The sequence below is a fragment of the Macrobrachium rosenbergii genome, chromosome 40 (assembly GCF_040412425.1).
Source record: "Macrobrachium rosenbergii isolate ZJJX-2024 chromosome 40, ASM4041242v1, whole genome shotgun sequence".
In the NCBI taxonomy this organism is placed as follows: domain Eukaryota; kingdom Metazoa; phylum Arthropoda; class Malacostraca; order Decapoda; family Palaemonidae; genus Macrobrachium; species Macrobrachium rosenbergii.
The window spans coordinates 12,938,222-12,954,966 of record NC_089780.1 but is presented as its reverse complement, the minus strand read 5'-3'; the positions used below and the strand labels follow the sequence as shown (position 1 = coordinate 12,954,966).

The window sequence follows — 16,745 nt, the reverse complement described above, 5'->3', positions numbered from 1 at the left end:
CCACAATACTGTGCACTATTCATAGGCACCCATCTAACATTTTCTCCCAAAGCTTTTATCTTTGTAACACTAATGCTGGTCTGGTATTGAAACAAAACCAATGACACTGCTTTGTTGTCCAACTTCTTAAAAATACAATTACAGGACCTACTTCTTCTGAACAATCTCTCACCATGTCGTCTTGGACACTCCATACTCAGAAATACAGAAATAAGAGACCACATTCTTCATGGCAGTCTAAAATCTTAAGATTCATCTTAAGGAGTAAGACCTTCAGCCAGGTAGTGGTGCAGTAAGCCTGAACAAAATCATAAAAAAAGAGAGGATAAACCCTAAAAAAAGCATAGGCACACCTACAAAAGTCACAACATACAGCATCTCAATGGAACTTAGTACGTTCACCTTCATATGATGAAGAACCACAGGACAAGAGAGAGTCCAAGACAGATTTTTCTCCGTCCTCACAACCTCCTGCAATTATTACCCTTTACCCTCACCAAATTCCTTCAGCAGCAATAAGCCAGTCAGTACTCTGTACATTCATATTAAGCCAATCAGCATGCATTGAGTACTGAGTACGTTGGCCTGGCTGAGCAGAGACTGTTAGAACAATATTTTCCTGCCCCACACTCAAGACCATTAGGTCTTTACTATGCACTCATTCTGAGGCCATCTGCAAAGTCCATGATTTTATTTGCACTCTGGCAATTTTGTGAGGTTAAATACAGTTACCCATATATATTAAAACAAATGTAGGTCAAAATGAGCACAGGGATTACAGTAAATCACCCTGAAAAATTTATTTTTAGAAACATACTCATTAAAAAATATTTTTTACTCAGTCCACTCATTACATTTTCATGTTTAAAGTTTTGCACTACTAACATTTTGCAGTTATTCATTTTACTACCTATCAAATGCTAGCCATTACCTTTTCCAGGGAATCCTATTACCTGTAAAGATGTACGCAAGACTACATGGTTAAAAGTGAGGGAGGGTCTACTTTCATAAACCTGTTCTGCAAGTTTTCAGGATAAAAAAAAGGGCATGATTTTTCCACTTTTATACTTAAAATTCAATAAAAAATTCCAAAAATTTTATAAACAATTCCAAATTTTAACAAAGCAACATAAATAATACCAAAAACTACATACAAAAGCATGCTCTGCTGGCACTTGTCAAATGATCCTCAAATAGACTCAGCTTTCAAATATTTTGTCATCAAATTCATACAAATCGCACAGCAGATCAACTGTAAAGAGAAGAAATATCTTTTGTATGAATTTCATTCAAAATTAAGGAATTTGCCACACATGTTGTCAAAGAGGTTTGATAAAAATGTCATAAGGTTCTTAGCAAAAATTTACAATTAAAAATGTGTTCTGATTTTGTTGTCACTCTGGACAAAAAGAAAATTTATCAAATCAACTGAGGAACAACCAACGAAAAACCTTTTTTCAAAATGCAAAAGAATGAGCAAATAAGATTGTTTAATAACAACCCAGTCTGTAAAACTGGATGAGAAATGGCAGAATATGGAAATAAATGTTTTTACAATAAAACAAGTTTTTATACAAACTCATCAGGCATAATTAGACCTGGTCTCATCTACTTGAAAAATTAACAGGAGAAAAGTCTAGTGTTCATGCTAAGCTCACACATCTGTAAGGCAATTCTTCTCATTCCTCTGTGCCAAACTCCATCTGGATGAATGAAGGTGTGGAAGGAGAGCACTGAAGATCGAGACTACAGTAACAATTTGTTTAAAAACTTTAGGTGTAAAACTAATGTTTGTTATACAAATCCATTAATCATGATTATGCCTGAATCACATTTTCAAAGGGAGGAAGCAGCACGAGTGTCTGAAAAGAAAGTACACCTATATGTAAACAGTCTAAGCCCCTCACATGACTGAAGTGGAAGTAATGATGACCTCTGAAATCCGGGTAGCTTCAGTAAGTAATGGGTGCAACAAAAGATCTAACCTGATAGTGCCTGCACCAAACATGTTTAAAAAAACAAAAATGATGAAGTAATGAAGAGGAGAATGAATGACCTAAATCCATTAGCCTGTACTGAAATACCCATAGCAACAACTAGACTTGACAAGAAACTACTAAAGAAAGTGCGTCACACACTCAACTAAATGCACATGAAAGAAACTTGCGCTGAGGTCAAAGACCTGCCGTAAATATAGCACAGAGCTCCTGTTTATACTTAACAGCAAAAGGGAGAGTGCACACACATTGAGGAAACTGATCTTGAGCTGTGTGAGGCTCTCCTGGAGGACATTCAATAATCTAATGAGGAACCTGCTGAAGCCGACACAAAAGAGAAGTCTTGAGAGAAAGGCTTACTCCAACAACTTATAAGAAGGGATGGACAAGAGCAAGAGGATTGGAAAGAGGCAATCATCTTGTGAGACAACATGCAAGCCTCAACAGGGCAGAGAAGATAAACTTCATGAGAAGAGCAGGATAAGGCCATGAACATCATAGCCAAGAAGCAACTCAAGAGGCTCAAGAAAGTCCTTGGAACTGTTTGAGGGAAGATGTAAGGACTACGGAAGACCAAGAAGCCAGTGGGAGGGGGTATCCAGAAGGCTCTTCCCGGCAAGAATAAATCTGCCACTTTAAACAGTGCAATAAAGGGAAGGTCATGCAAAACCTTGGGGCAATCTGGAACTTTCAAGCCTGTCTGCACCACCTAAATATGAAACAACAATTGTGATGATGATCAGACTGTACTCAGACTGCAATGTGGCAACAAGAGACCAAGCTGCTCACCCCAGCTGCAGAAAACAATACTGCAGGAACCAGACAATCAGAAATATTGTGAACAGGCTCATCAAGGGCATCCTTACACGAGCCACAGGTCTTTGTAGATATCTAAAGGAATAATTCCAAAGAAAGATCTGACAACAGACAGATACCATTCACACATGAATGAATTGGGGAACAATATTAACTTTGTGCTACACTTTAAGCAAAGAACTGGATTATTGACAAGCAAAGAAAATTAACTCTAGTCCTTTCCTGAACACACTATAATTACAGAAATATCATCCAACCTCCCATCTGAAGGTTACTGAGGCTGCAGCTGTTACCTTCACATCAAACTTATGGTTTGGGGCAAGAAAACACCAGACAATCATCAGTGAAAATCAAGACATTACTGTGACCACTTTGCTGTTTGGGGCAACACCTCATAAATCTAGCTTTAACTTATCTGTTATTCTTTATAGGGAGAAAATGTTAACCCCCTTTGTAAAGCTCCTTTTTAATGATACTTCTCATATCTGTGTTACTAAAAGAAGGAAATACCCAATCGTGTCCATATCATCTGTGAACACCTTGATGAATTGAACTTAAGCCAACTTGTGATCCTATGGTGCAAAAGGAGAGTTTAATCCACAGAAACCACAAGTCACTCTGAGACATACAATACCCTGATTCATCAGTGAAAAGACTGCTAGCTTTGTTCAAAATGCCCTCCTGTAGTTAACTTGGCTGGGAACTCAATCAGGAAACATTCAGTGATGTCCACTTTCTAAAAGTTAAACCAAAGGAATATGATACATAATGCCTTGATCCAATGCCTGTTTTGCAATGGTGGTAATCATGCTAGAGCTTGAACAACAATACAGTATTTGCAAACTTCAGCTTTGAGTTTAGAAGCCTAGTAATTACTGAAATCATGCCATCACATGTTCAATGCTGTCAGCAAGCTTGTCTGTGTTGATAATGGCTCCAAACTGAAGAGCCTGTTGATCCAAACCAGATTCTTCCCTGAGCATCATCCTCATGGGTATGAGGCCCAAGGCATTTCTCCCCCTACAAAACACTGCCATGATTGAGGTTATCCATGAGATTCTTGTACTTGGATGCTTGGTGTGCTGAGGCTGCCTTTCTGAAAAAACCTATGACTCTCTATTGCATTTAAAAGGAAGTGTACACCTATTTTGGTCCACTTTGTGAAATCCAACTATTACCAGCCACCATAGCGGATGAGAGCTTCACTGAAGGAGAGGACTGGAATATAAATTCAAACCAAAGACTGGGACCTAGTCAATCAGAGCTGGGACATTTTAAAATGTGTACAAACTCATAATTTTAATATGCATTACATTTATACAGATTAATACACTCCAATAAATACATTTGCACAAAATTTTTATTCTTGAACAAAAGATAGATTAAACTTTGAAGGAAAAAAATGAATAAAACAAATGAATAAAATCCTAGGAGCTAGATCTGTAAATAAAATTGATATCTGATTATAAAGATTTACTATGTCCTTCAATGATGGTGAAGGAACTACTGAGTAATTTGACCATTTCTGAAAAGAAAACCAGTGCTCTGTAGAACAGCAAACACCTAATCAAAAGCCAGCTGATCATTTAAGGGCTTTAAAATCTGTTAATTCTTGTGTCTTGTTTTAGGCTCCAGTAATGGGTTTCTGTGTGCATCTCAAGTTCATTTCAGTATGTTGCTCCTGTCTGCATGTTGTTGCATTATGTTTTATGTCTCTACAAACAATCAGTATCTTCTAACATCATCTTTATCTTGGCTACAAGTAAAATGCTGAATGGTTTGCCTAGTACAGTTGTGGAATCTTCTGACCTCCAAATGTTTAAGTGAGGAGTAAATTAATTCCAGCTTTCTGCATTAGTTTTATTTTCTATTTCCTTATGCTTATTTATTTACCATCTTTTCCTAAGCTTGTATCTCTTTACAGACTAATATCTCTTTGCACCCCTCTTGGGTTTACGGTCCATTGCTCTGTCCATAAGGATTTTCAGCTGTATATAAAAAGAAAGAAATTGAATGATTTGACAGTCTCTCTTCAAAAACAAAGGGTGTTAGTAAGGTATAAGGTTTGCCGTTCATAAGAATAAAGCCTTTTTTAGCTAACCTGTTTGTCTGTCAGCTTTCAGCGTTTTTGCATTGTTGAGGATTGCACCCATGACAACAGTGTACTGGGGAAGGCAAGCAATCTTTTCCCACCACAACGAGTCTCTTGTTGACCAGCTATGAAGCAACCTTATTGCTGGAATCAGAAGCCTTCTTAAAGTACTTTCGCCTCGATCTGCAAATAAGAGGGAAGCTATTAGCAAGATTAACTGAGGAAGCTATGAGCAAAATTAACTGAAGTCATAAACATGTTTCTACTAATATTCGAAGTTATTTCAAAACACATTAGTACGGAAGTTTAATCATGGAAAATGTGAAAATATGGAAATATCTAAAAATGCAAGTTTTCAAGACTAAAATTCTTTTATACTAACCCATCATTTAGGATAAACTTAAACATGAATCAGCTCATTTTCCTTACACATTCAAAAACGGAAGTTTCAGATGATGATAATGACCCTTATCAAACAGGATCTTTCTTAGGTTTTGATAATGAAATCATTAATTAATAATAAATTTCTAACTAAAGTTTATTATAAAGGAAGATTTTAATTTTGAAAAAGTAGGACTTTCTGTTTTATACTCTCATACAAGACTTAACATAACTTAAGGAGTCATATGCTCGTAATTTTGCCCCTACAACAGAGTTAATTTCTCCCCTAAAACTGAGTATGAAATGGTGGTGATCCACGAAAACTGAGGGCATGAGGGCTCAGTAAACTTAATAATGCCCTCACACTTTTGTAAATGACACTATTTCCTCTGTAAACAAAACACTCAACACAAAAACACAAGTTCCCTTTAGCAGTAGCAGGAGTGAAGCAAGATGTCCTTGCTGGATGGTTTTGGTGATGGCAGGTGAGTGAGAGTATTCCCCCAATCACCCCATTAACCATCCATTAACCCACCCTATTACAAAGTTCAGTGACTGCTTCAAGCTTGTACTGAAGGATACTCCTTCATGAAAAGTGATGGTTTGTATTCCATAGGAACAAACTCATACTGTTAGATATAACATTATAAGTACAATATTTAGTTATAATCTTTCCTTCACTGCACTTTTTTCCTTTCTCCACATGAGCATTCTAGTCTATCAGAGCTTAAAAATGATGTGAATGTCCTTCCACCTTGTTCCTTAGGACTCTAAGCATACAGTATTAAGAATAATGAAAATAAAAAACATTCATGAACCACTGTTCTTGCATCTAATACTCTACGTAAAATAGTAAAAGAACTCAAAAATAAATTTCCATCAACAACTACATGATGTCTCACCTTGGCTGGATACAATGGTGTCTACAGCAAAATATATTTCCTTAAGTACAACTGCAAGAAGCTTCGAAGGACAAGAACACTTTGAAGTCACCCATGGAGGTGCATCTATAAAAACTACAGCTAACCATTCTTGTACAGCAACAGCAATCAGCAAGTGTTCCCCTTCCTGCTGGTTTATGAGAGAACACAATGCACCAATAAAGCAATTCCCTGAAATAAAAAATATACAAAATCAAATAATCAAGGCTTTTCATGTAATAAAAGTAATTACCCACAATAAAATTAAATAAAAAAATTATTTGGGTGTTAACGACTATCTTACGGCATGCATGGGAGGTTTCTCTCTTAAATCCAAGTTAAAGTACAGTCTTACAGATAACAAACCTCCATGTTGTGTCCAGCTTTCCCTTAAATCAAAGCAAACAAAAATATGAATTTTTTTATTAATAAAAGCTTCACATATTGACGATTCCAGTCTTGTTAAAATATCATTGAAGCATTGCACCTGATGAAAACAACACTAAGATTGATTAACAAGACCAATGAATCTTGCAGATCTTTGGGTTTACTAACAGTCCATTAACATGTTGCCTTCCTTGAACAACCCTTAGAAATATGCCTAAGTCCAATGTCACCCATGAATATTTTAGCTGCCAACTGAAAAATTATCTTGGATCTTGTGCCACCCTGATTTACCACGTAAGCCACTGTCATTACGCTGTTCATAAAACCTATAACCTCTCAAGCAATGAAAGGAAAAAATACTTGGAAAGCTAAGAAGACAACCTTTGACTCAAAGATGAAAAGCTGCTGCCTGTTCCGTGACAATACAGTTCCTGTCATTTGATAGTCTGGTACGTGTGCTCCCCAACCATGACTCAAAGCATTGATGAACTTCAATACTTCCATAAAGAAAATGACCAATGGAACTTTTACTAATGGGTGACTGGGGTTCAGCCACTAATAAAGATCATTTAAGACAAAATCTGAATCTACAAATGGGTAACTGTCCATTGCAGTCACTGCTAAACACAACCTCTCAAGTTGCAGTTAGAACCAGGAGGCTGTGGGGAACCAGATTCTGTAATATAAAATGCCTAATCAGGTTAGCACAATATTTTAATATTACTTCCTGGAAGGCAATCAGGCATCCCCTGCAGTTTACTCTTCTGATGCAGGGACAAACCTGGCTGAGACAACTATTGTTGGGTTCTTTATGGTGCCTGGACACAGACAATGCACTGACCATGTTGAAATTGCCATTCTAGATGCCACTAAAGTCAGCTTGTCCACAAAGTCCCGGACCATAATCTCCAGGAACAAAAATAGGTACAGCAGATCTGAAAGTCTCTGGTCCTTCTTTGTGGGAGACAGGACGTTGATTAGTGCTTCTTTATCACAGCGTCCCACTTCTCACCCCACAAATGACCCTACAAAAGCTGCTGACAAGGATACATCACTGGCAGACTACGATAAGGGAGATATAGCATCTAACGACTTCTTTTTGGCCTGAGTCTGTGCCCATCCTTTGAGTACGAAGTGAGTCACTTCCTTCTCTTGGCTGGTGTCATGGTGCACTGACAGACAGAATGTTGAATCACTCTCTCTTGAGGTAGCATTGTTACAAATGTTGCTAAGCAGCAGAAACATGGGCACTTACAAGGAAAGTGGGGGTTTCGAAAAGGTGTAACAACAGAAGGTAAATATTCCTAGATGGAGTATGGAGGGAAGGTTGTATAACTAATGAGGAAATGGCAAAGATGTGGTTTACACAGGATGGAAAAATACCTGAGATCTCATAGACACAGGTGATTTGGACATACGGGATGAGGATCAGTTGGTCCAAAGAGCAGTACACATGGAAGATGAAACATGAAGATTTGTCAAAGGGCTGAGGAAACCATGAATTTCCCAGATACATGAAGACAAAGATTAGTAGGGGTTCAAGCAGGAAGTGAACAAAATAGAAAACAAAGAACTTAAGTCTAACTTCATGAAATGTAAAGCCTAATATAAAAACGTTTATAAAGCTGATGTTGTACAGAACATGAAAATACACTGAACGCCATATAACATATAGTGCACAAATGATGACGCATCTTTGCAAGCCTTGATCATTATAAAATATTTTTTATGCATTAAATTATTAAGATTACCACAAAAATGAAAGTTATACATCTAAAGCCCCCAAAAATATCAATGCAGCTATAAGCATATCAAGTGATCATTATTCTGAAAATGCTCTAAAGTTAGCAGAGGTCAACAGGTAGAAATGCCTTATTAGACAGAAGTATGATATCACAGAGCAGAATGACTTAAACCATCTTGAAAAAACCTAATACCCCAAAGGAAAAGCCACCATAGGTTCTCCAAAACTAGACCCGTGCTGGATGAGACCTACTCACTTCTGACATTTTGTAAAGGACTCCCAACAACATGGCAACATGGTAACATTTGGTAAAGTAATTTCAATGTTCACCCTACAACATACCTTCATTAGTACATAAACTTTCTGTGAAGTGCTTATGATGTGCCGAGTCTTGAAGCACTTGTAGCAATGACATAAGCTTCTCATCAGAGCAGTTATTTTTGCAAAAGTCTCTCAATTTCTCTGCTAACAAAACACATCTGAAAATACGTAAAATAAATATTCTTAAAATATTCCACAAATAAGAATTACTTTGCAAAATCCACAATATTACATTTCAAGAGGCCTCATGTATATATATATATGTGTATATATATATTGACTAAGAATTCACAAGAACTGTAAACACATCTCATGCAGTACCATCCTTGAACTGAGCCAAGCCATCACAAAACTAATGTGAGGTGTTATCTTTGCATCACCAATGTAGGGCACAAGAACCAAGGCCTGTGCACCATTAAGTTTATCGAAAAGTCAAACTTTCAAATAAAAGACCTTGTGTATTTCTCGCTTTTGACATGCCTTCTTCAGCACACTGTGGAAGTATCAGACTATGCTCAAAAAGCAAAACAATTTTTCTGTTGTATTATGAAGCAGCCAGGACATGTGAATGTGGTATGAATATATCAATTTTGATTGTTGAGCAATCTTTTAAGCTATCACAAAAATCCCATTTCAACAGATGGAGAACAAATTACGGAAAATGACAGAGGATAACAAGCAGATGCCATGGTCATGTGAAGAGAATGGATTCACCCAAGGACAAAACAGAATGAACAGTACATCCAACAGACCATATAAAGAATGCCCGAGACAACCAAACATCATAAATAACAAATGACCACTTAAAGAAATATCTTATTAAAAGTGAAAAATACAAAGAAAAAACACAGCAAAAGAAGCACGTGACATCCAGTTTACCAAATCAAAATATGATTCATTCATACTAAAACCTCTTTACTTACAACAGATGCCAAGATCTTCTTGTTCAGTCATGTTCAAAAAATATAAGTAACTCAATTAGTAGAAGCAGTGATGACTAGCTAAAGTAATACAGGCATTTGTATATGTGTAAAAATACATGGAAACTTACTGAATACTGACAGAAAGGTCTTAGGAACTTTTTAATTTTATAACATTGCAGTAATGGAGAAAAAAATCCACAGTTATGTAAATGTACATATATTTAAAAATGAATCTGTGCAGATTCCCAAAAGCTATCTGTACAGATCTACCTTTTTAAATATATGTACATTTACATAACTGTGGATTTGTTTCTCCATTTGAAGACATGCTACTATGAGTATTTTTTAATTGCAGTAATATTAATTCTACCTTGGTCTACATATAATCACTATATTGCACTTACATTGTCTTGTCAATCTGAGTAGTGATTCTTGATAGCTGACTTAAAGCTTGTAGAGTAAGAGACCATGTATGATCATTAATGATCACATCTCTATAAGAGATCTGAAGTAAATGTAAGCAAACAACTTGAATGGCTTTCTGTAGCATATCCATACACTGAGTGGTGGTTAAAGATTTCAAAATTGCAAGGGTAGGAACTACAAGACCTTCGTACGAATCAACTGGATCAAAATTTGTTGGAGGTGATCTTGAACCATCAACTTTGTTAGATGCAAACATGGTGTGTACTTCTTCAAGCCTTTGAATACTAAGGGCTAGCAACTGCTTTTGTACACTGTCACCATCTTCATAATCCAAAACCATCTGGCTTAAAATATTTCTCCATTCGTCATTAAGAGCCCACCTACCAGAGTGGCCGGATGACTTGCTGAACCTTTCTAAGGCATCGTTAGAAAATAAGCAGACTATCTGTCGACTTAAGCGAGCTCTGCCTCTTGGAAAAGTTACTTCTAACTTTGGCCTTTTTTTATTCTCTTTTAACACCTCTGTCTGTGCTCCCATGTTCTTCTTGCTGACAGACGTGCTGAAATCAAAATGGTTTTTGAAACTAGAACTGGGCTTTCCAGGAGATTTTACAACAGCTGAAATTTCTTTTCTGCTTTTCTGAGATGGTGAAAATGACTGCTGCTGAGTCTGCTTCTCTAAGCGCCGACACTGGCCTTCAAGTTCCTCTATTTCCCGGTTCTTGAAATGAAGTTCATCTTGAAGTTTCTCTACCATTTTGTTGGCTTGTTTTACTTTCTTTTCTGCTTCCACTGTAGCCAAAGCTGCCTTTTCTCTGCCTCTTTTTCTGCTTGATCGACAATACTACATCTTTCTAATCTCTCGGCAGCTAAGGCTGTCTCCTTCCTTTTCAGTTCTGATCTTAGCACAGATATTTCACCCTGTTTCAACTGAATCTCTTCCTGAAGCTTTGCTACATCACTTTCGTTCCATTTGGATACATTTTGAGATTCATTTCTGAAGCCATCTTTGCTGGTGCTCGGCTGAACGACTGTAGTCCCCTTGTTGACATTATTCCCTTTTATAGGAATGGAATTGTAAACTCTTCCAGAATTCTGGTATGTTTTGGTAACATTTAATTTTTGAGAATCCGAGGTTGATGCAAAATCATCGAATCTGCTTGCATATGCATTACCTTTAAAGGATTTATTTGCAAGATGATCTGAGCTCTTGCCTTTTCCTGACCTACCAAACCCTTTAGAAGCTTCATGGGCTGTGCCTCTTGCGCTTGAAAAACCACTATCCTCTAGTAAGTCACCATTCTCGCTTCTCTTGGAAATGTTAAAAGTTTCCGAAACATGATTAGAACCGTTTCTCTTTTTGCTGTCCTTGACTGCATCAGTAGTACACATCTGTGTGGCTAAAATCATGCATTCTTCCATAACGTCTTCATCCAATTCTTCCCAAACTTCATCATCCGCTGCTTCAGGTTTGCTGAAACAGCAATGAAATAGAAAATAATTATAAAACAAATACAGTTAGTCATTTTAATAAATGTTTCTTTTTATAAATTTAATTTTTTCTTTTCGTGAAGGTTTTAACATTAAATTTTCCTTACAAACATACTAATCATGATCAACCTTAATTTACAGTTTCAATTCCCTGTAACTTTTGAAGTCTTGAGGACAGATGAATTACGGGAAAGTCAACAGCAACTCCCAGCCTCATGCTTTTATATAACTTGACCTGAACCACTATTCAAATGGAAGGAGGAAAGGAATATATTATTAAGGACAAAGACCAAGAGCTGGAACCTATGAGGACATTCAGCTGGGAGAGGGAAATTGACAGTAAGAAGGTTTGAAAGGTGTAACAGGAGGGAAACCTCGCAGTTGCACCGTGAAACAATTGTGAGATGAGGGTGGAAAGTCAGATTGAAGAAAGGGGACTACAGAATTTAAATGGAAGGATGAGAAAATAATATGCAAGCTAAAGCAAGATTCCAGTGGGTTAAAGGAGTACCTGGGGATAGAAAAGGTCTGGCTAAGCATAGTAAAAAGAGCTTTGTGAATCTCTGGGTTTGATGGATACCACTTGCAAGTGGTCTGGATCCAACAACCATTGGAGGTCCATAACACCTTTTCAGAATCCACGACAGGATAGGCATCTGGGAGAGTCACAACCAACAAATACCTCATCAGATGCAACTGCAGAGACTTAATTATGAAACAACCTCCAGGGCTTGGTCTCTCAATTCACAATAGATGACCAATCAGAAATTGCCATATCCTGGCTGGCAGATTTGGATTGCCCTACACTTGAATATGAACACATGGACACCCAAGAAATTTCCATAAACGCTAAAGCAAAGCCTTCAGTAATTCACATTTAAACCACCCCTGGGTCATACATCCTAACTGCCCCAGTACTTTTTTTTTATGGCAAATTTAAATCTAAGGTTAAATTATATCTTTCAGTTTCTCTTTTAGACAGCTGGAGAGTCATCTGGATCTCTTTTCTATAGGAACTTTTCCAGCTGCAGTTACTTTAAGGTGAGGGCAAGAATGCCTCCTGTAATGATCTGTCTTTAGAATACGTTGTACCAAAATCTTTCGTGCCTTTCTAGTCTCAAGTGCTAATGTTTTACCTACTTCTGCCTGAGCAGGCTTGGTCAAAGGAGACTTCTCTAACTTGTATCGGTACCAAAAATTTAAAAAGGAGGCAGTACCCATACCAGATAATGAAACAGTCCAAAGAGAACTAAACACTTTACTATTCAATCTTATGTAAAGCTACAAGATAATGGATAAGAAAAAACAATCTTAGTATAAATACTCAGCTGGGGCTTTTATATATTGCATGATTACTATCAGGGAAGATTGGAAGACAACTATCTGGGAAGATTGGAAGACATAACTGTTAAGGAGAAGGAAAAGAAAATGCAAGAAACAGAATAAGGAACACCACTAGAAATGAAAGAACTCCACCACTAATAATGCAAAAGAGACTAGATGTTGCTCCATCAACAAATGATATAAAACTGTTGACAAAAAACTAGAAGTGAATTTAGAAAGTAGTAGTCATCAGCAGAAAGTTAACCTACCATTGTCATACCAGGTCCTGTCAAATGCCAAAAAGATATCAATAATGACAACAAACATGATTCACTAAGATAAATAATCAAAAAGATCAAAGAAAAATCACCTAAGATAAATAATGCAGTGCTTAAACCACTGCACAATAGGTGGGAGAAAAGACTTCTCCAGTGCCAGAATATCCCATGTACCAGTAAGTCTCTACCTTGCTTATCTTTCAAGTATAAAGTCAGTACTGGGCCTTGCTAACAAGGCATAAATAAAGTAAGAGATTTGTTTCCTGTACCAACACTTTTCCACACTGAATTAGTCACATCAAACAATCAACGCGATTCCTACCTCATATCTGTAAGGGTCTTTTCTTTCTGTGGTTCTTGCATTCTCAGTCGCTTTGCTGGGTTTTCCCCCAGAAACCCTGCCATTGAGGGGAAACCTGGAGGCCCCTGCTGCCGAGGCATTTTGCATACCTGAAAATATAAAATTGATTATCATACAACAAGACCTTTCCATAATAAAAACATCACGTAATGTACATACAAGTGTCACAGCTTTCCTAGATTAAAACTGCCTGGATATTCCAACACATCTTTGGCTACATACATACATAGTTAATGTTATCATAAGGGACCTTGTAGAACAGAGTATCTAAAGCAATAATGAACAACTTTCAGCATACCAATGAGAGAGAGAGATCTTTTAAGAACAAAATTACTGTTTTCATATAAATCCATTATAAATTGCCAAACTTTTTTTGACTTCATTTGCTCAAATACCACATACTTTTGTTTGTAGATAAAAATAAATTTGAGGTAGTTCTATGCACATACCCACTGATCCACATTCTCAGTAGAGAGCACTGGTAAGAGGTGGGAAACTTACAAAAGGCTTTTATGAAAAATAGAGTTTGTTTCTTTCAAAGCACATTATTTAGAAATGTACATTTTTAAAATACTTAATATTTTTCCCAGATTAAATATTGCCCAGCACACGCTGGAAACAATTATTGAAGCTTGGTAACATGGCAGTTAACACGTATTAGGTAGCAGAGTGGGAGGTTACTTACTGCTCACTAACCTGTCAGTGACCCAACAATTTCTCCCTTAGCTCTGATATGTATACCTAGGAAAAATACAAGTTAGTGCTTGGAAATTTCATATTTGTTTCATATGATACAAATCATCACCTTTTAAATGGAAAATGTACTCAGACGGTGGAAGAATTGTCTCTCAGAACTAAATGGCATTATTCTACTGCCACCTCAATAGTGTCATTTTCCATGTCTCCAGTAACAAACAAAGGAAAAATGACCCCTGTAACCTCCTATTAAGCCTGGAATACGGATGCAGAGGCTATTAAAGCCCTGAGCCTCTGTGAGTTTTGTATCTGGAAAACTCAATCTAGGAAAATTTGGGGATCCTGTCTTCACCATATTGGGTAGGAAGCTCATGTTTGTTAAGGCAGCTATATCATCTACTGAGGAGGCAAATCATAAAAAATTGTTCTAAATCATAATGTTTTGCTCCCTGCTGCCCCAACCCCAGTGTTTAAAATGGCTGAGGTGGAAACTATAACTTTTTAGCTGAAGCTGCAAGATACTATTTTCTGCCATTAAACCACCCATAACCCAGGTTTGTCTTTATGCTTGTACCCAAAGATTTTGGAAAGTAATTTGTGGCTTTTGTTGGTAACTGTACAATGTACAGTATAATAATACACCTAAGATAAATTGGCTGGGCACAAAAAATAAAGCTGTACACATGGTACGTATTTTTATACTGCATCACCATCATTACTTATCAAAATGGGATTTATTTTAATGAGTTTTCTGTACAGTTTAAGGTAATTTTTCTTCTATGCAACAATCATTGAAAATTATCAATAGGCCTAACAGACACCATCAGGTGATCTTTTATATTCATTGTGGTGCCCTTTTCAGTGACTGTTCTTCTCATCCATACCATTTGGTGCAACTCACATCAATATATGTAAGGCACTGCATATAACATAATTCTATTGGTTTAGTACATAATATTGTTGGTTCATTTATGTGTTATGTGGTTCCACTGTGTTACTCATTCTGAGATGCATTTACTCTTTAGTTAAAGTTGTGAACGACTGTTACTATTCCTCATTGCCAAAGTCCTGACACAGCACGATGTGAGTTATTTAATTAGTTTACAATCACGGAGTTCATTCTTAAACTGGTGAAATAGTGTTTCTGATAGTTTTGGATGAGATTTAAAAAATATAACAATCATCTAAATAACAAGGGTGGAATGCAGAGTGAGGGGTCATGAATAAGACCTACGAAATGCGGTTGGAGGGTTTTCATTAGATGGATTTGAATGATTTTGAGGTTTATTTCCCCGAATACTTATCCTTCCAGACCCATACAAAATTAATTAGGACTTGTCAGGTAAAGGTAAAACACAGTCTGGTTACGTCATTTTCCCTCTGAATAAGGCTACCTACTACCGAAATCCCGTTCATTGCAGTAAACCCTGAAATCCCTAACACTGCATTTTATGTTGAAAGCCCCATAGTAAATAGGCCTAACTTGCAAAATAGGCCTACTTGGTTAATTCATTATAACCCTGCCCCCGCCCCCCCAGTCTACTATTAACTAAATGGGCTTAAGTGAACTTCAGTGAGAAACTATACCTTTATGGTCAGGTTAATAAGGTAAGGATTGTTATCCTAAACGAGGTTAATTCACTTTACTTTTCACTCCTTTTCGGCATTTCCCCACCCTGTAACCCACACTTTCCCACAACAGGGAACCCTGTATTGTTAGATAAGATAGCCTATAGGCTAGGCCAGTGGTTTTCAATTCTGAGGGGGGGGAGGGGCGGCATTCCACGGACATCTTCAAAAGAGTATTTAAAAAGTGAAAAATCATTTACAGTAAATGCAGGCTAGTAAAATAATAGTAAAGTGTTCTGAAAATGCTTTATAATATTTCTATCATCATTGCACAGTCCTGAAGGCCCGTGGGCCATGAGTATTTGGGGATGCCAAAAATGGGCCACGGGGACAAAAAGGTTGAAAATCACCGGGCTCGGCCTAGCTTAAAGGAGGCTGTAGAAGGTTAATTAGATATTTAGCATTTCCTCTGTTAATAAATATGAAATTCGCCTGAAAAGCCTGAAATATTGTGTAAAAAAACAAACATAAACAAACAATAAACAGTACTTGTCTATAACGAACATCGGTAAACTGTCAAAATTTCCCGAAGGGTGACCTAACCTTGTCATCTTAAATATAGTCTATTTACAAACGTCAAATGCTGTCATTTATTGGCATTTTACCTTTATGTGTCTTTTCCAAGTAAATACGAACAGCAACAACTTTCAAACACTTGGTTATTTGGTATGCAACTTGATGATTACATGACTCTCGGCGATACCTTTGGCGGATTTGTTTTGATTTCCACTTCGCGCTCTTCTTCTTTTTTCTTACGCAGGAAATTTAGTATAGTTTAAAGCTTGTCAGACGGGGATGCTGATTAAGTTTTTTTTAAAGATTTTCACCTATCAGATGCACAAACACATCATACAAGATTTTATACTCGGATTAACACCTTTAAAGTGTAGATATACGCTGCCACTATTTACAAAGTCACTTTGTAACATAAAACTTAATAATCAAGAATCTTGGTACAAA

At 37.0% G+C, this 16,745-nt stretch overlaps 1 protein-coding gene across 1 annotated transcript; it reads right to left on the bottom strand.

The window, feature by feature from the left end:
* Window positions 1-1,048: 1,048 nt before the first annotated feature.
* Window positions 1,049-16,523, bottom strand: mus304 (mutagen-sensitive 304). The gene is given in 8 exon segments (XM_067083113.1): window positions 1,049-1,252; window positions 4,915-5,088; window positions 6,189-6,398; window positions 8,680-8,816; window positions 9,986-10,832; window positions 10,835-11,481; window positions 13,422-13,549; window positions 16,391-16,523. Coding segments are annotated over 7 exon segments (2,187 nt in total). The 5' UTR covers window positions 13,541-13,549; window positions 16,391-16,523; the 3' UTR covers window positions 1,049-1,199.
* Window positions 16,524-16,745: the final 222 nt, after the last annotated feature.